General features: G+C 37.8%; 4 protein-coding genes across 4 annotated transcripts; 3 read left to right on the top strand and 1 right to left on the bottom strand.

The window, feature by feature from the left end:
* The first annotated feature begins 266 nt into the window (after window positions 1–266).
* Window positions 267–7,514, top strand: LOC126790322 (uncharacterized). The gene is made up of 20 exons (XM_050516513.1): window positions 267–540; window positions 630–664; window positions 757–878; window positions 1,051–1,140; window positions 1,259–1,378; window positions 1,478–1,561; window positions 1,785–1,862; window positions 2,258–2,383; window positions 2,455–2,544; window positions 2,709–2,744; window positions 2,835–2,890; window positions 3,545–3,689; window positions 4,160–4,601; window positions 4,687–4,778; window positions 4,901–5,444; window positions 5,674–5,809; window positions 6,060–6,101; window positions 6,269–6,425; window positions 6,556–6,639; window positions 6,721–7,514. The coding sequence occupies exons 1-20, from the start codon at window positions 305–307 to the stop codon at window positions 6,853–6,855; spliced, it is 2,850 nt and encodes a 949-aa protein (XP_050372470.1). The 5' UTR covers window positions 267–304; the 3' UTR covers window positions 6,856–7,514.
* Window positions 7,515–8,176: 662 nt separating this feature from the next.
* On the top strand, window positions 8,177–11,222 carry LOC126790293 (protein NRT1/ PTR FAMILY 4.5-like). The gene is made up of 6 exons (XM_050516482.1): window positions 8,177–8,646; window positions 8,789–8,894; window positions 8,995–9,212; window positions 9,298–9,720; window positions 9,829–9,938; window positions 10,165–11,222. The coding sequence occupies exons 1-6, from the start codon at window positions 8,644–8,646 to the stop codon at window positions 11,060–11,062; spliced, it is 1,758 nt and encodes a 585-aa protein (XP_050372439.1). The 5' UTR covers window positions 8,177–8,643; the 3' UTR covers window positions 11,063–11,222.
* A 1,122-nt stretch (window positions 11,223–12,344) lies between these two features.
* Window positions 12,345–16,551, top strand: LOC126790291 (pectin acetylesterase 10-like). Its single transcript, XM_050516479.1, has 12 exons — window positions 12,345–12,675; window positions 12,928–13,010; window positions 13,511–13,640; window positions 13,745–13,818; window positions 14,461–14,547; window positions 14,633–14,757; window positions 14,837–14,897; window positions 15,221–15,274; window positions 15,384–15,461; window positions 15,778–15,883; window positions 15,974–16,119; window positions 16,201–16,551. Exons 1-12 carry the CDS (start codon window positions 12,474–12,476, stop codon window positions 16,306–16,308), a joined length of 1,254 nt encoding a protein of 417 aa, XP_050372436.1. The 5' UTR covers window positions 12,345–12,473; the 3' UTR covers window positions 16,309–16,551.
* A 1,645-nt stretch (window positions 16,552–18,196) lies between these two features.
* LOC126790292 (transcription factor HY5-like) lies at window positions 18,197–20,002 on the bottom strand. Its single transcript, XM_050516480.1, has 4 exons — window positions 19,851–20,002; window positions 19,489–19,678; window positions 18,503–18,659; window positions 18,197–18,387 (listed from the first exon to the last, which is right to left on the bottom strand). The coding sequence occupies exons 1-4, from the start codon at window positions 19,975–19,977 to the stop codon at window positions 18,331–18,333; spliced, it is 531 nt and encodes a 176-aa protein (XP_050372437.1). The 5' UTR covers window positions 19,978–20,002; the 3' UTR covers window positions 18,197–18,330.
* Window positions 20,003–20,367: the final 365 nt, after the last annotated feature.

Below are 20,367 nucleotides of genomic sequence, written 5' to 3'. Positions count from 1 at the left end.
AATTTTGTTGCTACGAATCACTATTGTAGTTCTAATTTACAATCTCTCACTTATAAAAGAAATTATTTTCCGAATATTTTTCAGACTAGAAATGAAAATAAGTAGATAAATATATTCTAAAAAAAAGAAGAAATGAAAATAAATAGAGTAGAAAGGCGCGCTAGTCCCTCAAACCAGAAATACAGGATCTCTCTCTCTCTCTCTCTCAATCTGACCAACAAGCCTCTGAACCAAACCCAGTTCCTTCTGTGTTCTGTCTTTTTGTCTTTCTTTTGCGGTTGTTGAGTAGTAGTGTTGTGTGAAAATGGGAAAGGGAACATGGGTGCACTGGGTGATGATGCTACTACACCTCGTGGCCGTCCTCATATTCACCAGAGGCTTCCTCCTCACACGCACCGAGCTCCCCAACTTCAGCCAATGCCACGACGTCTCCCAATCTCCTTGCTTTTTCGACAACCAACACCTCAACCAGACCGACGGCCGTTGCTGGAGCAAACCCGCCATTGATCGACTCGTCATTATCGTCTTCGACGCCCTCAGGTACACTACAATCATCAATCCCCCTTATCATCGTATAATTCGAACTCAATTTCCTGTCTTTGGTTTTTGATCTCTTGGTTTTGTCTCAGGTTTGATTTTGTGGCCCCCAGTACTTTTTTCCAAGGTTAGGCTTTGTACATTTGGTAACTCTTTTGTTTGTGATTGATATGATTGGATTTGATTTGAGTGGGGTTTGATGGGTGGTAATGTCTGCAGAAAAGAAGCCTTGGATGAATAAATTGAAGCTTGTACAAGACCTGGCTGCTACCAATGCATCGACGGCTCGCATTTTCAAGGCCATTGCTGATCCACCTACCACCAGTTTGCAGCGTTTGAAGGTCAGTCAGCTCTCCTTAAACTATGCTTTATGCACCATTTTAATGCCTCTATATAGACAGTGATTGTTGCTCTATCTGAGCAATGTGGTTTTATTTTTCAACTTCATGGTACAAATTTGTAGTTGAACGTTGGAACTCTTATAGTTAGGACTTTTTGTGCAATGTTTTCTAGGGATTGACAACAGGTGGGCTGCCGACTTTTATTGATGTTGGGAATAGCTTTGGTGCTCCGGCAATAGTTGAAGATAACTTGTTACTTCAGGTTCTGTCTCTATCTCTCTTTCTCTTCTTCTTCTTCTTATGTCTTCACTTGTGAAGATGTTTTCTTTTTCAAGCTATGGACTTCTTGTTGTTTGTCTGAAATGTGGGCTTATCTGCAGTTGGCTCAAAATGGAAAGAGAGTTGTCATGATGGGAGATGATACATGGACACAGTTGTTTCCTTCACATTTCCGCAAAGCTTTTCCTTACTCATCTTTTAATGTTAGGGATCTTGACACGGTATGTCTTGCAAAAGTTTTTTCATAACTTGAATGTAGTCGTATTCTTGACTTTTTTATGGCTAATTAGCTAGACTACTTCGTCTTTCTTTTTTTCCAGGTGGACAATGGATGCATTGAGCACCTTCTTCCATTCTTGCATCAAGATGATTGGGATGTCCTTATAGCACACTTTCTTGGTGTGGTATGATTCATTTGCTTGATTAGTAAGGTGTTAAATAAGTAGGATAGTTTTTCTGGAAGATGTCTGTTGATTTAATGAGAATTACATAAGATATGATCTTGTTTGGCTAGCTTATTATACTAGTTGATTATCAAGTGATACTTGGTTCTTTAAAGTTATTGGTACCTGCATCAAGTTATCGAGTTACAAAACTTTTTGTTCTAATTTTCTTGGTTTGGTTCAGGACCATGCAGGTCACATATTTGGGGTTGATTCTCCGCAAATGATAGAGAAGTTGGAGCAATACAACACCGTTTTGCAAGTAATTCCTTGAACTTAGCCATAAGAAAATTGCACTTTGAAGTAGTCTTTTAATTATACTTGCTCCCTTGGATTGCCCCCTCAATGATTGGCTTGTTAAGAAAGTGGTCAAAGTGTGTGGAAGACGTTTTCAAAATTACAGCTTTCCTAAGTTTTTAGAAATTGGTTTGTATCTTTCTAAATGTCAGGCAATGGCTTCAATATTGTTACTGAAAAATCAGGGAAATGTCATAGTATTTATGGGTATACTTTACCCTGCACCTGGTTGACATGCACTACATTGTTCTAGGCCTATACATGCGGTTGGTAGCATTGATACTCTCTAAATTTTTTTATATCTTGCCTTTTCATTTGCCCGTTCATAGCTACTTCAACAACCTGATCAGTTTGCTTTAGAATGTAGTTGATGCACTGGAGAGCCAGTCTAAACCAGGGGGACGTCACGAGAATACTTTACTACTTGTGATGGGCGATCATGGTCAGACTGTAAATGGGGATCATGGCGGAGGGACTGCTGAAGAGGTATAATGAATTTATTTTCTTTATTGATTACATAGGCATCTCTTCATGCTAACTGGAATAACATAATGCAGGTTGAAACATCCATGTTTGCTCTGAGCTTTAAGAATCCCTCATCTTCCATTCCAGCAGAATTTGATACTTCATCTTGTAGACTAGATTTGGTACTCTCTCTCTATGGAGATTTTCTGAATTAGTTGCTCACCTATGTATTAGCCTTTGGAAATATTAAGAAGTATCTATGTGTTCAGCTGCGAGATTGAATCATTATTTGAGTCATAAATCAATCTGTTTTATGCTGATCGTTTCATTTACTGTCTTGTTCTAGGATAAGAGGAATATCTGCATCAGTTCCATCCAGCAGGTTAGAATGGAAAAAATGTTTTTTGTTATTGTTGGCTTGCTGTAAATTTTGATTGCCACCACCCATACTTAGTTATTTCACTGTCTGCAGCTAGACTTTGCAGCAACAGTATCAGCGCTGCTTGGTATTCCCTTTCCTTTTGGAAGGTGTAAGAATCTTGTCAATTTAACTATTTCCATGAAATGTGTCATAAGTCATCAATGGGTATCGCCGCTTCTTAGATAAATTAAGAACCTTATTTAAATCAATCTGATCATGCAATGGGCATCTGCGCTTCCTAGTCTTACTTAAAATTTATAATACTGTGTTATCAAATATTTCCCACTGAAGTCATTGTTGAATTTGTTGATTTAAATAGTGCTTATACTTGTAATACCCTTTTACCAGTTTTTTTTTTTTAACTTCAAAAGATTTCTGGCAGATTAATAGATCAAGTTAACAGATACCCAATATGGAATAGAACAAATGCTTTAAATTAAATGTTCTTGTGGTTAATTTATACGGATTCTTTGGCAGTGATATTAATGGTACTCTATTTATGAGAGCAATATGTATGGATGTGGCCAAATACTTTGGATCCAATTGTCAATGTTCAGTGTGAACCTTAGAAGATTAACTTGCATGAAAACTTGATTATAAGACATTTATGGGCTTTAATAATTATCTGTCTCTACAAGCATCTCATGTATTGTGGACAGTTTACCTAATGCAGTATATTACTATATCTTCTTGTTGAACTAAAAGTTTTTCTAAAAATTTACAAATAAACATCACTTAAGAATGACATCGTTCTGTTTCAGTATTGGGCGCGTCAATCCTCAATTATATGCCTTAGGCGGTGGAACATGGAATTTTGAGGACAATATGGGAAGTTGCCAGAACCAGCCAAAGTTGGACGAATGGATGCTGAATTATGTCAATGTACTCTGTACCAATTCTTGGCAGGTAATTTAATAGTATATATACCGCCAATGCCTTGCTAGATTTAAAGGTTCCTTTTTCGATCTTGCACTTGACTAGCTCCATTAGGTTAAATAAGAAATATGTTACTATGTTACAACATCCAGGCCTACTGAAGGTGGAAGAGGTAGTAAGTACCATGTTGACTAGACAAATATGTGCTTTGCTGTCTTGCTATTAATTGAGAAGAGCGAAAAGAAAAGTTCATTAATTTTTGGGCATCCTGATATAACATCAGGAGCTGTTAGACAACATGGTATCAAAATTCATAAGAAATTACACTATGAAACAAATTAATAGTTGATGTACCAGTATTCTAGAAATAGACTTGAAAGTGGACATTGTAGCTAACTCAGATAATATGACTTCCAATCATCCATTTATTTTGTTTAATTTTTTTAAAGGATATTTTTCCTGTACATGAGTTTAACATAAAAATGAACTCTTCATGTCAGGTAAAACGATATATAGATATTTATTCAGCTTCTTCAGTTATTGGATTTTCCCATGAAGATCTGTTGCACATTGGAAACATATATGCTAAAGCAGAGGAGAGATGGTCACATACTACAAAGAAGTTATTGCATAAAAAGGAAAGCTGCAATGAACTGTTGTCGGCTCTTAAGAGGCAAATTGAGGAGTATTTTACTTTTCTAGCAAGTGTTGCTGAACTTGCCCGGTCCAAATGGACCGAGTTTAATTTAAAGTTGATGGGTGCAGGACTTGGTATTATGTTTATATCACTCATTGTCCATCTCCTTGCAATTAAGAAAGTGAAAGAGCAATATGGTTTTTCTTTCACTTCATCTGGAGATTCCGGGATATCCTTTGGCTTAATTTTTGCTTGTTTTGTGGGGGTGATACGTGCATGCAGCTTCCTCTCCAATAGTTTCATCTGTAAGTCTTGGATACTTTTCAGTACTTATTAAAATTCAACACATTTGAGTTACAAAATAATATTGTTTTTGTTCCTTGAGATCAGTGGAGGAAGGAAAAGTGGCCTGCTTTCTTTTGGCCACAACTGGATTTGTTAAGTTACGATCATCATTCTTAAAGAAGAAGATGATATCAGAAGTAAGTTTGCCTCGGCTTTCTATTACTCTGGACCGGAGATTTTACAAGTTGTTCGTTAGGAATAAAATTGTAATGACATTGCTTTTTCTTCGTAGTGCTCATTTTTCCTAATGTAATTGCAGGCGTTTGTTTTGCTTCTACTGGTTACCATATGCAGATTTTCAATTCAATTCGGTTTGTCAAAACAGGCTCCTAGTTCTGAATTTGTGGGTGCATATCCTTCATGGATGATAGGAATCACCTTGCTTTGGAATTTTGTTGCTGAAGTTTTGCCAGTGCTTACCCTGGCTTTATTGGCACTCTTGCTACACAAGGCCATTACTAGAAGCTCTCCTGAGGGGATGTGGAATTATATTATTATCGGAACTGGTTTATTAAGTTACATTCTGATTGCAGTGCATTGGTCTTCAGAAAGTAGCCTATTAAATCTGGCTTGGGTGCTTAAAGATGTTGGAAGTAATTTCATTCCTCGACTAGTATATGCCATTGGAGTTGGACAACTTTTATTACTCACGATTAATCAGCTTTTTATTAAACAAAAATCTTCAGTAGGCGGCAAAATCTTATCTACTAAAGCAGTAGCCATGTTTTCTGTGTGGAGTTCAACAATCATTATTCTGCTGGGAAAACAAGGACCCTTCATTGCGTTAGCATTTATAATTGGAGGTGGGGAGTTAGTACTTTATACTATTGATGCTTGTATATAATAGTATTATCTTGGCCAATAAGCCTGCCCTTATCTGCTAGGAAATTATTAAGGCTCGTTATTTTTGGTTTCTTTATTGTTGTCATTGTTCTTCATAAGAAATTTGTTATCACTGTCTTACAGTTTTTCATGTTTTGTATCCCATCTGTTTCTGAAAATGTTGATTCATATAAGAGTTTGTTTCGACAGGTTATTGCATAATGCGGCTGGATAATGTGGAACTAGATGGCAAAGATGGAGGTACTTGGAATTTGATGCTTGATCCAGTTCCTGTAACACAATGGAGTCTTTTTGCCGTGTGCCTGTTTTTCTGCACTGGCCACTGGTTTGTCATTTGCTCACTACTTTTAGGTTTCTGTTTTTCTTCTTTCAGTATACTTTGTACTAGACTACTAGCCATTTTAATCTCTTTGGTTTTGTCCCTAAAACTATACTATGGCTTCACCTTGTCGGTGGACCATACTGGACAGTTTTATTGATCTTTAATATTGCTTTGCGTTCTCTGTGGACAATACCGGACGTTATTTCGGCATCTTTTGCACTATGTTTCATAACCTGAAACAAACTTTCTTCAGGTGTGCTTTTGATGGCCTCCGATATGGCGCTGCATTTACAGGGTGAGTCATTGATGTGCACAGACATGTTTGTCGTGAACTTTTTGTGTCATCCAAAAATTAATGTGTACAACTCTATGGGCACTAGAATATAGAGACCTCACCACTAACATTTAATCATATCTTGTAAGTTCAAGAATTCAATAGTGATTGGCCCCTACTATTTTCAGCTTTGATGAGTTCGTCTTAGTTCCCCAAGCAATCCTTCTTACAATGGATACTTATGGTTTTTCCCTCATCCTTCCGATAATTGGACTTCCAATTCTTGTTGCATGCCGAGGGCAGACCGAAAAGGGAAAGCAACCCATCCTCGGGCGATTATCTCTTGTAAGTTTACTGCCATATATATATGCTTGGTAATTGATAATCAGTTTTTTCCCTTTTAAGAATGTCAGATGTTCTGAGGCTTGGTTTTTCTAGCCAGTTTGATTAGTAATCGGTTATTGTTTATGTGTAGGTCTATATGATTTATGGACTCATTATGGCTACTTCAGTCACAGCCACTATTGTATGTGTTACAATCCATAGGCGGCATTTGATGGTAAAAATGTCTTTCTCCCCCATTTGTTGTCATCCCTGCAATATTAGCAGTCAATGGCCCTAACAATTTATAATCCTGCAGGTATGGGGTTTATTTGCTCCCAAGTTTGTTTTTGATGTGGTCGGTCTTATCCTTGCAGACGGTTTCATTTGTCTAGCCTCTCTTTACTACTTCAGTCGAGTGGAAGATCATGCCCTATGCGATCCATTAAAATAGAAACCGTACATGTTAGCTAAGAGCTGCCAGTTTTGCCAATAGGTTATTTGATTATTTTAGTGATTCTTGTGAAAGTTACAGATGGCATCTTCATTGACAATCTTACAGAAGTTTTAGCAGATGCATAGCTTAGTTCTTTCATATTTTGGCATTGCTGAATTGGTTTATCAAACAAAGCTGAATAGTGTTCAGGTCACAGCTACATATGATGCTTTGCAGAAATTTGAAGAACATTACTACAAACTGATCGGAAATTGTACACATCCACAAACCAAGGCTTTTGGCCCCTAACTGTTAGCCGTTCTAACGGCATTCGTATTGTATGATTTTCACCTTGTACAATGTGGATAATTAATGGATGCAAAACCAATGATGCATAAGTTTGTGTGATCTTTGGAGGCATGAGAGCTGGAACATCCGCCTGTAATTATTGAGAACCTCACACACTTGTAGAGCAAGCAGACCCAGATTTTGACGTCTTGTTGTGTGTGACTATGGCATCTTCACCACTCACAAGTGAAGCCACCAAAGCATCTACATTTTCTAATGCTTCAGCCGTTTGTCACCACCCAGAATCTCAACTTCAGAAACAAACGCAGAGCATGACTTCCACTTTTAGTCTCTCCTTTGGGGGCTTCTCTCAGACTATCTCTCCCTTGGTTCTATCCTCTGTTCGAAATATCGGCGATATCGCCGATATATTCCCGATATATCACCGATATATCGCTGATATTTCGAATCTGATACGATAAGAGCATATCGGTCAAAATTTATCGGTCAACGCAAAAATGATGGTCAACGGTCAAATATCGGTCAAACTTTGATTTTTTTATTATTTTTTCAATTTTTGTTTAATTTTTTAATATTTATTTCCTCTTTTTTTAAAAAAAACTTATATTTTTTTTTTTCATTTTTTCATATATATTTTTAATTTATATAAATTTTAAATATATATGATGAATTTCAAGTCTAAATAATCATTCTTAAATACCTATTTTTATTATTAGATGTCGTTCGTGTACTTTAATTGTCATTAAATCAAGTATTTATTTTCTTTAGTTTACTTAGTACTGTTTTTTTAGTTTATTTGGTACATATTGAAGTATAATTTTATAAGTTTTATTGAAAATAAGCAAATCCGATAAAACCGATATATCCCCGATATATCGCCCGATATATCCCCGATATATCGCCCGATATATCCCCGATATATCGCCCGATATATCCCCGATATATCGCCCGATATATCCCCGATATATCGCCCGATATATCGTTTTACCTCTCGACCGATACGATGCCGAAAACGATATTTAGACCATTGGTTCAACCTTTCATATAAGTTTGGGTATTTGTCATCTAATGTATTCCTTCTAGTTCAACCTTCACATGCGTAAAGTGACCTGTTTAATTATATCTCATATCATTTTGTATGATTAGCAGTATACTAGAGCTGAAGTTGCTATCTAAAGCTACGAGAATGGATATTAAATCTAAACTCATTGTGTTATGGGAGATCTTTCTCAAGGCCGGTTGCGTCGGCTTTTGCTGGGTTGTTATTGGAACTCCGGATTTCACTGTTTTTGTTCTTTTACTTATACAGTTATAGTAGTTGTACTTAACTGCTTAAGGTGATGACATTATATTGTACATTAGTATCATATTATGCTACCTGGTAGTCTGGTACCAACTCTTTTATAGGTATAAATAGTCGAAACCTCGTCCATCATTTGCACATAGCTTTTCTTCTCCCACGGACTCTTCTACTAGTTCTCTCTTCCATCCTACAGAATGGTAATTGCAATTAGTCTTCTGCAAGTAACTCATGGTTTTCCTATACTGAGCAAAAGAAATGAAAGTAACATTTGTAACAGTTGACGCTTACAACTGCTACAATTTGTAGTCAGTTTCTCATATCAGTTCATATTTTTTCTAGGGGTTGGACAGTGAAATTGGAATTGGATCGAACAAAGAGTTTGCATATGATTCAATGAAGAAACAAGAAAGACAAGGAGGATTCAAGGCTAACTATTTCATCTTTGGTGAGTTATTGATATACCCAACCAATATATATTTTAGAAAGCAACTATATATCTTCAAGCGGCAGTTATCGAAATGTTATTAAAACTTTTGTGCGTGCAGCAATGATGTTCCTGGATAACATAGGTTTTGTGGCTAACATGGCAAGCCTGGTTGTATACTTCATGTTTGTGATACACTTTGACATTTCTGGCTCTGCTACCACCACAACAAATTACTTGGGCAGTGCATTCTTACTTACAATAGTTGGAGGATTCATTTCTGATGCCTACATGACTCGCCTCAACACCACTCTACTCTTTGGCGTGACAGAACTGCTGGTATAAGCTGTGTTTTCATCCTTGTAAATATACTTTGGTTCATCATATGGCAATTTATAAATGCATATCATGCTGTCATTTTCAGGGATATATGTTGTTGATAATTCAATCCCATTATAAAAAGTTGCAACCTTTACCATGTGGAGAATCAACCTGTGTTCATGGCACAAAAGCTTTGCTGTTTTATGCTTCAATATCCTTAATTGCACTGGGAGGAGGTGGAATCAGAGGCGCGATTCCTGCTTTAGGTGCTGATCAGTTCAACTATAAGAAACCCGAAGAGCGCAGGCATATAGCTAGCTTCTTCAACTGGCTCTTGCTTAGTATAACCCTTGGGGCAGTGGCTGGAGTCACATTTGTGGTGTATGTTAGCACAATGGTTGGATGGGACATCGGCTTTATCATCTCCTTGTCCTGTGCTGCTTCTGGTCTTTTCATTGTTGCTCTAGGAAAGCCATATTATCGTGTTCGAGTTCCAGGAGAAAGTCCTTTGCTAAGGATTTTACAGGTCTTTGACCCCTCCCTCTTCTCTCTGACTTAGCTTAGCTAACAAGTCATTATCAATCCCAGAACTAAAAGTGATCAACTGATGTTATTGAGACTACTCTTTATGCAGGTTTTGGTGGCCAGTGTAAAGAACTGGAAGATGGATGTGCCTCAGAGTCCTGATGAACTACATGAATTCACTAAAAAGAAAGAGCGGCTCCCCCACACTGATCAATTCAGGCAAGTTTTTCTTAATGTTCCCCTATAATATTTTGCATACGATGCCACACATAATTTTAACTAAAATGACAACATGCCAGTTCACATGGGTTTTTTTCTAACCAAATTCTCAAATGTAGAACACAAATGAAAGAAGATTTTCTCTAGATTGATAGTTCGACAAATTACATCCTTCTGTGTCATGTATATGCTTTGTTTGACACATGATTTACATCTCTTTGAGCAGATTGCTAGACAAGGCAGCCATTAACCCTAAAGGTGTCAATGCTGCAACAGCATCAAAATGGAAAGTTTGTACAGTAACACAGGTGGAGGAAGTGAAGATCCTCACAAGGATGATGCCCATTCTTCTAAGCACAATCCTCATGAACACATGCTTAGCACAACTGCAAACTCTTTCTGTCCAACAAGGAATCCTCATGAACACACGCGTTGGCAGTTTTGATGTACCTGCAGCCACAATTCCAGTCATTCCTCTGCTATTCATGTCTGTTCTTATCCCCATTTATGAGTTCACATTTGTTCCCCTTTTGCGCAAGTTTACTGGTCACCCCAATGGCATAAGCCACCTCCAGAGAGTTGGTGTTGGGCTTGTGCTCTCAGCTATCTCCATGACTATAGCAGGGTTCGTGGAAGTGAAGAGAAAACATGAGATCATTCACCATAATCACAAGATCAGCCTCTTTTGGCTCGCATATCACTATGCAATTTTTGGCATTGCAGACATGTTCACACTTGTGGGGTTGATGGAGTTCTTCTACAGAGAAGCTCCTGCTGGGATGAGGTCTCTATCTACTTCATTTTCCTGGCTTTCTCTGTCCATTGGGTACTACCTGAGCTCAGCTTTTGTAGAGCTCATCAACTCTATCACTGGCAAGTATACAGACAGCAAGTTAGGGTGGCTGGAGGGGCGTGACATGAACAAGAACCACGTAGACTACTTCTACTGGTTTTTGGCGATTCTCAGTGTGCTTAACTTTGCAAACTATCTTTTCTGGGCCAACTGGTACACATATAAGAACGATGTTACTGCCGATGACGAAATGCTAATCAAAGCGGACCAAGTTGGAGCTGCTGAATCTGAGTCTGCAAGTGCAAGTGTAAGCTTTGTGTCCAACAACTAAGATGAAGAGAAACAGCATAACTGAATGTTTAGGAACTATGGATGCATAGACAAAATTTTGGGTCCCTAGTTACCGCAGCATATCAGATGATACGTATGTAATGTATTAATTGTTGTGGTGTTGAATGTTGATTAATCACATAGAAAGATCTGGTTTCAAGTGGGAATTTATAACAGTCTAGCAAGAGAACGTTACACTCCTTATCGGCTTTTAAACATCACCATATGTCGGAGTATGTCGTGTTTAGCTTTTCCCCCCACTAATTTAGACAAATCAAACGTATAAATGATTCAAAACAGCAAATGTTCGGAAGCATGAAAGAAACTCTCAAATTGCTAATCTAAAACCAAAGATCAAATTCATGTGATTGTCAACAGAGATTGTATTGTGGGAAGCAGATGCATGTGCCTTTTGGCAACGGAGCGGTTTATATGATATTGACATGCATGGAAGTGGGTTGATGTTGATATTAATAGATACATTCAACAAAGATGGGGTCGTAATTGGGGATGGAGAGATATCAAAACCAAAATGAGTGAGTGAAGGTGTGGTACAGCTCTAGGGTTCATCATTAAAATCAGGTGTCGGCAGAATGTAGTTGGATTCAGCTAGTTCGTTTGAGTGTATTCTTACCATTTTGGACTTGAGTTCAAGAAATCCCATTGGCTTCAAAATTCTAAGGCCAAAAAGAGTGTATTCTTACCAATTTACATTCGACCTTATTCACTATTTTGTATCTTTATCAATTGACAACTGCAATGCGAGTTGTATGAACATGAAAAAGACAGATGAAACATTATGGCATTGGTAATGTGAAATCAAAACCCATCAGAAAGATTCCAAATTGAGTAATACAATTATGTTCTTTTCTTCACGTACTTCATTTGATCTCTCTATATTTATATAAATAAGAAAAGGAAGATCTAGTAAACAAATATGGGGTAGTGTGATATTTTCTAATGTATAAACCACCGTCTTCATGCAAAGTATATTAGTCACCTAAAAGATCTAGAGGAACAGAAGCATTTATGCTGCTACTATTGAATTCGCTAGAGAATGAATGTTTACCTTATTAAAAGCAAAATCCCTTCCTCTTCCTCATCTTCATTCTTCTCCATCATCAGTATCTTTTCCTTATTTTACTCAGCAAATCACTCTCTGTGTTTTGTCTTTTCTTGTGTAGCTCACTTGCTTGTTTTAAAATCAGCATTTCCTCTTCATATTTATAAAGTTGTCCTCTACCCCACTTTCCCTCTCAGTTTCTCTCTCTCTCTCTCTCTCTCTCTCTCTCTCTCTGTTCGCGCTTTAAGCTAGAAACAAGTGAAAGAACACAAACCCAGTTCTGATTCAGCTCTCAATCTGCATTTGGGTGTCTTTGATTGTATGAGTGAGAGCTGAGTCAGAGAAAAAGATGAAGCTTTTCTGGGTTTTAGGGGGGTTTATGGGGTTGATGTTCTGGAGACAAGCAAATGGTTTAGCAGATTGGAATGTGGCTCAAGATGAGGATTTGCATTATAGTGAGATTAATGTGTTTGGTTATGCCAATGGGTTTTCCACCACACCCTTGATGGTGGGTCTAACTCTCATTGGTGGAGCTGCTGCTAAAGGAGCAGGTTTGCCCCTATCTATGATTGTTCTTCCATGCCTAATTGGTTTATATTGATGTTATGATATTGCATTTGAGTATTTCTGAATGATTGAGTCTTATGATTAGTTTCAGATGAAAAAGGACCAGGCTTTATTCAAAATTGTAGATTAAGTATACCAGAATATGCAATACAGCCAGTTACTTATATTCATTGCAGACTGATGGGATGTGTATCAGCTCTATGGTTATTTCATGATCTATCTCTATACATGTGCAGTCTGCCTGGATGGAACATCACCTGCTTACCATATCCACCGGGGATATGGATCAGGAGCAAACAGTTGGCTCATTGACTTGGACGTATGTTTGAAGCAAGCTATGAACATAACTTCTTTTACCATCATAATCAATATCATACTCAGTAGATAAAATTTCTGCTGTTACTAATCGTTGATACTGATCTGCCATTAATATATAGTAATCACTGATCAGCTTACCATTTAGAGTTGCTTTTTTGCAAGAAGTTGTTTTCTTATTGCCTTGTATGGGTTTAACCCTTTAAAGAGATGTAGGAAATGTATGATTTTTCTTCCTATCTAGGGAAGACTCGACTGATGCTAAATGATGTTAGACAATTAGACCTTCTATGTGGTGTGATATAAATCAATTTTCCTTCATTGCATGGCTAGCCTGTAACTCTGTAACGGTGTAACCTGTGTTTCATGCTCAATTTCTCACTTGTGAGGGGACTAAGAACCTGAGTTACTGTATATACTTAATGCTCAATGACTTCCATCTCTCTCATACAGATGCACCCCTTTTGATGTCGTACTTATTTATTTGGTTTCTTTTATTTTCAGGGAGGCGGGTGGTGTGATACAATCAAAAACTGTGTCTATCGCAAGAAAACTCGCCGTGGTTCATCAGCTTATATGGAGAAGAAGATACCATTCACAGGGATATTGAGCAACAAAGCTAGTGAAAACCCTGGTATATAGTTGGCTGTACATAAAGGATAGCACTACTTCTCCCACGTGTTTCTTTCAGAACTAATTAGTAATCTGATATTCTGGAGGGCTCGCAAATACTTGCAGACCTTTTCAACTGGAACAGAGTCAAGGTTCGATATTGTGATGGTGCATCTTTTGCTGGAGACAGTGAAGATAAGGTCAGTGGGATTAAATGATCATTGCTTATTTACTATATGTTTATATGTCATGAATCTTTTTCAAATTTTTCTTAAGGCCTTGTATCTTCATATCTCTACCTTCTATTTAGTTAAAATGAACACAGGCCTTATGGAATGAAAATTACAGTAACTTGACCATACCATATCTTTCTATCTACCCACAAACCACAACATCTGACCATACTTGGTCTTCCAATTAACCCTTATCTCTTTCCCCTTTAATTTATGTTTATTTCCCTTCTTTATCTAAATCTATTATTCTTTCTTTTATTGTCACAATTATCGCAAGTGTGTAAACAAAGGTTAAGTTCAAAATAAACAAGTACTATATTCTTTACATCATAAATACGGGTTATCACACTCTACCTCTAAAAAAATTTAATCATGTCCTCAGTTAGTGTTCATTTTTTTGTTTTACTAATGTTCTGCCCTGCTAATTATTTTCTGGCATCTTTTTGTTGGGCTAGTTAAGAATTAAAGACAGTGTTAAGTTTATGGAACAATACCATTGTTATTCATAAGTAACCCTGTTGTGGTGGGTATTACTCTCAAGAGGGCATCTCTAAGATTAATCAGGTCAACATTCCCTTGATAAAATATAGTGGCTTATTTGGTGCTCAGGCGGCCCAATTGCACTTTAGAGGTCAACGTATATGGAAAGCTGCTATGGAAGATCTGATGTCCAAGGGAATGCGCTATGCTAACCAGGTTATTGTTTGAGTTTCTAGAATGTACAGTTCTATATACTTCTGTTCTTTTGCGGCTAAATATAGTCTTACTTTTGGATATCTAGGCTCTTCTTACTGGATGTTCTGCTGGTGCTGTTGCAACTGTCCTCCACTGTGATGAATTCCGTGAAATGTTTCCTGGATCTACTAGAGTCAAGTGCCTCAGTGATGCGGGATTATTTCTTGATGCGTAATGACCCTTTTTAGATATACCACACGTCTTTTGGTTCTACTCGGATATTATATAACATTGTCAACTAAAATTGCAGATTTGATGTATCTGGTAGCCGCACTTTGAGAAATATGTTTAGAAGAGTAGTTAACCTACAGGTACATTTCATTTGCAGTACATAGATCTTGCATCTGTATATTTCTATATCACCGATTTGATGCTAAATATTAATATGTTAACTGAAAGAGCCAATGAATTACACAGTGAACAGATACGTATCTCAAATTGATGAAAGCTATGTCTGAAAAGTGAAAAGATTTAACTTGTTGAACTGAAATTGTTGGATATGATGAATGGTATAAACTGATGTGGTCATAAGTAGTTGAGAGCTGATGTTTTGTCAATACCCTTGAACTCCTAGGAGTTTCTATTGATTTGAATTTGAGAACTACTTTAACTGATAAAGATAATTGCATTGCAGGGAGCAAAGAAGAACCTTCCAGGGAGTTGTACTAATCGCCTCAACCCGAATTTGGTATTTTGTTTGCTTGAACTTAATCCTTAGAGAAAGAAAAGTACAAAACTTCAGATATAAAGTTCCTTTCTGTTGTTTGGCTGGTTACTAACTTTAATTCTACTTGCAGTGCTTTTTCCCTCAGCACATAATTGCCAGTGTTGAGACCCCCCTCTTTCTAGTCAATGCAGCTTATGATACATGGCAGGTAAGTTCATATACTCATTTTTCAGCTGATGGAATCCATGCACAAATAACTAGTTATACATAAGTTGTTCTCTTATTCTAAAATAATACAGTAGTTAATAACTTGTTTGAGGTTGAGACAGCTGAAATCCTATATACCAGGCATGTGGCTCAGTATGTCACTTTATATGTTAAAAAGTGTTTCACTGGCCTTTCTTATTTCATCTGTTGTAGAATTATCTCTAGTTCTCATGCTTTATAGATGACCTGATCGGGTTCAGTAGAATTTGTTACCCTGTTGATTAAATGATTGAAATCATTTTTTTTTCCATTAACAGATCCAGGCAAGTTTAGCTCCATCAACAGCAGATCCTAAGGGCAATTGGAATCAATGCAAAAAAAATCACGCACAATGCACTCCTCAGCAGATTCGCTTTTTCCAAAGTAATCTCATCGAGTTTTTATAGTCTCTGCAGCTGTGTTCAAAATGAAGATTTTAAGTAGTTAACTTCACTACTTTCCTTTCATGAACAGGCTTCCGGAATCAAATGCTTAAAGCCGTTAGTGGCTTCTCAAGGGCTGGTAAAAATGGTTTGTTCATAAACTCATGTTTTGCTCATTGCCAAACTGAGAGACAGGACACATGGTTTGCTCAAGACTCTCCTCATATCGGGAAAAAGGTACATACAGTCCTGTAGCATCTATCATATTGTTTAGTTAGACATGTCGGTAACCTGAACTCGCGCAATTTATGTATGCAGGGGATAGCAAAATCCGTGGGGAACTGGTATTTTGATAGAGTTAATATCAAGGCTATAGATTGTCCTTACCCATGTGACCACAGCTGCCATAATCTGGTGTTCAAGTGATCATAAATGCTGCATCATCGATTCATATCTTCAGTTCGTCAGTTATATTGCCAATTGAGAGCTCGTGTGTATTCTTTACTACAAGTCATTATTGCTGTGAAGCTCAAAGAGTGATCAGCAAGACTAAGCTCATGTGCTCTGATCTTGGGTGTCAACTTATTGATTGATTAGCAAAGAAAATGGCTTCTGCTGTTTCACTGTATTTTTCTTTTAATAGGGAATAGGGTGGCATTTATCCATTAAGCTGGTCATCTATCCTGTTCAATTTTGATGAGAAACTTATTACAAGTCTTAAGGCATAGAGGGGGTGGAGCTGAGTGTGACCGGTATCTACGAAATGATTGGCCATGAACGTTTAATGAGGGCTATAATTATTTTTCATTGATTAGTGTAATTCCAGGACGTGCGATTGTGTGAACTAATTGATAGGACGATCATAAATTCCGATCGAATTGTCGAACCTTGCAGTGTGGTTTATAACTAAACATGGCTTAACCACATAAAAAGGAATTGGTTTCACAAGTGAAGTCTAACTCGGTGAGGTATGCTGGTCCTGGTTATTCACTTTGGTGAAATTAACAAAGAATGCAAACCCAACAAAGATCAGATTGGAGAAGTTGCAAGAGAGTTGGAATAGGCATGAGCAGGTTACCATCCGCTGTCCACAAAGGATGGGTAGCAACAACCAACAATTGAATCATCCCTAATGGAGATTAAGCAGGCATCAAGATGATCATGAATTCATGATGACCTAACCTCAGCATGCTTTCGATATAGACCCTCATCCCGCAATCACTTTTTAAGCATGTAACATTTATCCTTTACTGTAAAGTCATTGCCGTGAACAAAACGAGTGATCAGCCAGGCTGAGCTCATCAGCTGGATCTGAACCTTGTACGTGTCAACTTATCGATTGGTGTTTAGCAAGGAAAACTACTTCTGTTTCGATATACGATTTTCATCTGAGTTCGGATGACCATGCTGCTATTATGCTGTTCGAATGACGATTTTCATCTGGTTTGATGCTCAAGTTTGGTGGGTGAATGACGCTTAGAGCCCTCAACGATTATGGATCAAAATCATCAAATGATGACTTAAAATGAGCTTAATTAGAGTCAAGTAGTCAGTTGACTGCCTTAACTAATTCGCGGAGAATAGCTCCGTCTCTCTCGGAGCAAAAGGCCAAAACCCGCTTGCTTCAGCAGGCCGACGCTCGTGATCGGCTAGGGCGACGGTGCTCCTCCTCCGGTGGGGCTCGTTCGCGGTTTCTGAAGCTAGGAAAGTGGAGAACTTTCGGATCCGATTGTCTGCGATTTGGATCTAGGTGCTCGTCGGGACAACGGCGATCGACTTGCGAGTGGGTGCGAGACGATCAGGGGGTCCGTGGATTCGGTGACCTGTGTTGGTGACTGTGGAAGGCGGCGACGTTTTTGCCTGCTCTTGATTGGCGGGAGGGCTCGTTTTCTTCCACCAATTGAGAAAATGCATAAAGCATTTTTAAACGATTCTGGTAGTTCCATCGGGAAAAGTACATAATGTAGGAGACGAAACCTTGTATATTCTATTTTCTTAGTGGCCTAATAAGGCATTAGTTTCCTCCCACATTTCAAATCATCCGAGAATGGAACCATCTTTCTGTGTATTCCATTTTCTTAGTGACCTAATACGTACTTTTGCAATGGAATACACAAGGATCCCCCAAAAATGCATTAAGAAATTGCAAAGAAATCGTGATGAATTCTTGTAATGTAGTTCCATCCGAATAACGGAAGAAATACAGTGTAGGAGACGAAAGTTCAATATTAGTAAGAAAGACTCCACTGCGAGCAAACATATCGGACCTTATATTCAGATTATTTAAGGACACTATCCATATGCAGTTGAGTCTTCATATATAAATAACAAACTAACGAACACCTTATGCATGGGGGAACACTGAAGGCCATCACTCACGTATTCGTCCCAAGAGGTCTCTATAATGTCCAAAATATTGCTCTAAAATCCTAATCAATGCAGCTCTTATTACTTACCCGATTGCTCTATACTTTCGTCGACTTTTGGCCTTGTATTCATAAGAACCTGCATGGTACAGAATGATTTCAAACGTTTAACAAATCTTTTACAAAGAGCTAGCTTGCAGTACGTAGTAATGATCGATGAATTTTGAAGTTCTAGTAAGCTTATGGACCATCACCTTTCGCAGCATGGTGTTTTCGTTGACGAGGGTCGAGATCCTTTCTTCCAAGTTAGAATTGGCATCCTCCAACTCCTTGGCTCTTGATTCCAGGTCATTGACATAGACCTTTTTCCTTTCGCGGGCTTGTTGAGCAGAAACTCTGTTTCTTAACAATCTGCTAGTTTAGGGCAATGGAGGAGTTTCCATGATCAGTAGTGTTAATTGGAAATTTGGAACCATATTAATTTGTCGGAAAGTACGTATCAATTAAGCCGCAATCTAAACAGACTATATGTTCAACTGATAATATGAGAACCCAAAACTTTGACAAGTAGCTAGTAGAGATACGACTTATATTAGTTATATTTTGGGCAATATTTGTCCATAAAGCCACACCTTCATGTTGCGTGAAGATTATGATTATTGCAATGGAGAGAGCTATAAAAAAAATGCCGACCCTAACATAAGTTCCAGGTGACACAATGCATGAGAATAACTATATTGTAAATCATCTGATAATTAAGGTAAAACGAAGACAATTAAGCAACACTACATCACATTTGGGTAACAATTGCAATTATGCCATGCATGTATCTGATGTTCAAAAACTTGTAAGCAAGCTAGGTTTGTACGTTGTGTAATACCACTAATAAGATTACAATTACAATTTTACAAAAAATAACGCTGAACATTACAATTCAGACTACAAAATTGTTATCACATTTGTAATTATGTATATGTCATACGTATGTATTATAATTTTTTTTGTGTTTTCTAATTTTAACGATTTTGTTCTACTGATTGATTACCCAGGAATTCAGTCAATGTTCAAACTTATTTATAATTAAGTTGTCCTACGCCTATGTATGCACCAAATTGGACGATCGACGCTAATGTTCTCTTGCCGGATTGTATAGCACATTATATCGTCGCCAATTAACATGTATATAAATTAATTGTACAAAGTTAGAAGACGATCAATGGCACTATCAATCTCATAGTACCTTTTGAGTCGTCGATACTCCTTATCTACCGGATTCCGCCCTCTGCGGCTTTTGCCCGATAAGCCTGTCTCTTCAGGGGTGTTCTTGCTAGTGGCATTATTGTTGGTGACTGTAGATGTGCTAATGGGATTATCACCAGGCCGTATAGCCTCGACGTCAGGAACGGTGAACATATCTTCATCGCTATCTTCTGGATTAACATTACCATCATCATCATCATCATCATCATCATCCGATGAGCAAAATGAATCAACGTCTAATTAACACATAAGATGAGAGGAGTATACATACATTCAAACCCCATAACACAGAAATAAATTCAATGAACTAAGTAGGGAATAAATAAGATCAGCAAAGCTAACCTAGTTTATGCTTCTTGTTATGATTATGGAGAGAATTAGGGGAGCTAGATGAGTTGTTGGCATTCAACCTTCTCCATGAAGATGAGGAAGACCCAGCCTGCTGCTGGTTCTCCAAACTTGAAGACATTGCAGAAGCAGTACTACTGGTTCTCTTTCTCTCTTTCTCGACCTTGATTATGAGCTAAGCCAGAAAGGTAGGTTTTTATGAGTTCTGAGAATGATGTATTGGTGGGAGTGTCTGGTTCATTGAGTTGGTGAGTGTTAGGGGATTGTTTTTTAGGGAGAAGAACGTACGAAGGGGATGAGCAAAGCTTTGGTTTGAGAAGGAACACGTTGATGTATAAACAGCCGCCCAGCGTTTCTCCCAAACGACACACAGCCAAGCATTTTCCCACACTTCTTTCCATGTCCGAGAGAAAATTTAACTCTCGAGGACCAAAACAAAGGACGCATCAATATGGTAGTCAAAGTTAGGAATACCAATCTCCAAAATTAAAGAGATAGAGGATAGAATGAT

Source organism: Argentina anserina, chromosome 4 (assembly GCF_933775445.1).
Source record: "Argentina anserina chromosome 4, drPotAnse1.1, whole genome shotgun sequence".
Taxonomy (NCBI): Eukaryota; Viridiplantae; Streptophyta; class Magnoliopsida; order Rosales; family Rosaceae; genus Argentina; species Argentina anserina.
The sequence above is the reverse complement of the archived record's forward strand: the minus strand, read 5'-3'. Positions and strand labels throughout refer to the sequence as shown.

Coding starts and splice junctions, on each gene's coding strand:
- LOC126790292 (XM_050516480.1), bottom strand. CDS start 19,977: ATGTCTTCAAGTTTGGAGAACCAGCAGCAGGCTGGGTCTTCCTCATCT. Junction 19,679..19,850: donor TAACAAGAAGCATAAACTAG/GTTAGCTTTGCT, acceptor ATGTTAATCCAG/AAGATAGCGATGAAGATATG. Junction 18,388..18,502: donor AAAACACCATGCTGCGAAAG/GTGATGGTCCAT, acceptor TGTACCATGCAG/GTTCTTATGAATACAAGGCC.
- LOC126790291 (XM_050516479.1), top strand. CDS start 12,474: ATGAAGCTTTTCTGGGTTTTAGGGGGGTTTATGGGGTTGATGTTCTGG. Junction 13,011..13,510: donor GTTGGCTCATTGACTTGGAC/GTATGTTTGAAG, acceptor TTTTATTTTCAG/GGAGGCGGGTGGTGTGATAC. Junction 13,641..13,744: donor CAAAGCTAGTGAAAACCCTG/GTATATAGTTGG, acceptor AAATACTTGCAG/ACCTTTTCAACTGGAACAGA.
- LOC126790322 (XM_050516513.1), top strand. CDS start 305: ATGGGAAAGGGAACATGGGTGCACTGGGTGATGATGCTACTACACCTC. Junction 1,379..1,477: donor ATGTTAGGGATCTTGACACG/GTATGTCTTGCA, acceptor CTTTTTTTCCAG/GTGGACAATGGATGCATTGA. Junction 5,445..5,673: donor GTTAGCATTTATAATTGGAG/GTGGGGAGTTAG, acceptor TTGTTTCGACAG/GTTATTGCATAATGCGGCTG.
- LOC126790293 (XM_050516482.1), top strand. Junction 8,895..8,994: donor GGCTAACTATTTCATCTTTG/GTGAGTTATTGA, acceptor TTGTGCGTGCAG/CAATGATGTTCCTGGATAAC. Junction 9,213..9,297: donor TTGGCGTGACAGAACTGCTG/GTATAAGCTGTG, acceptor TGTCATTTTCAG/GGATATATGTTGTTGATAAT.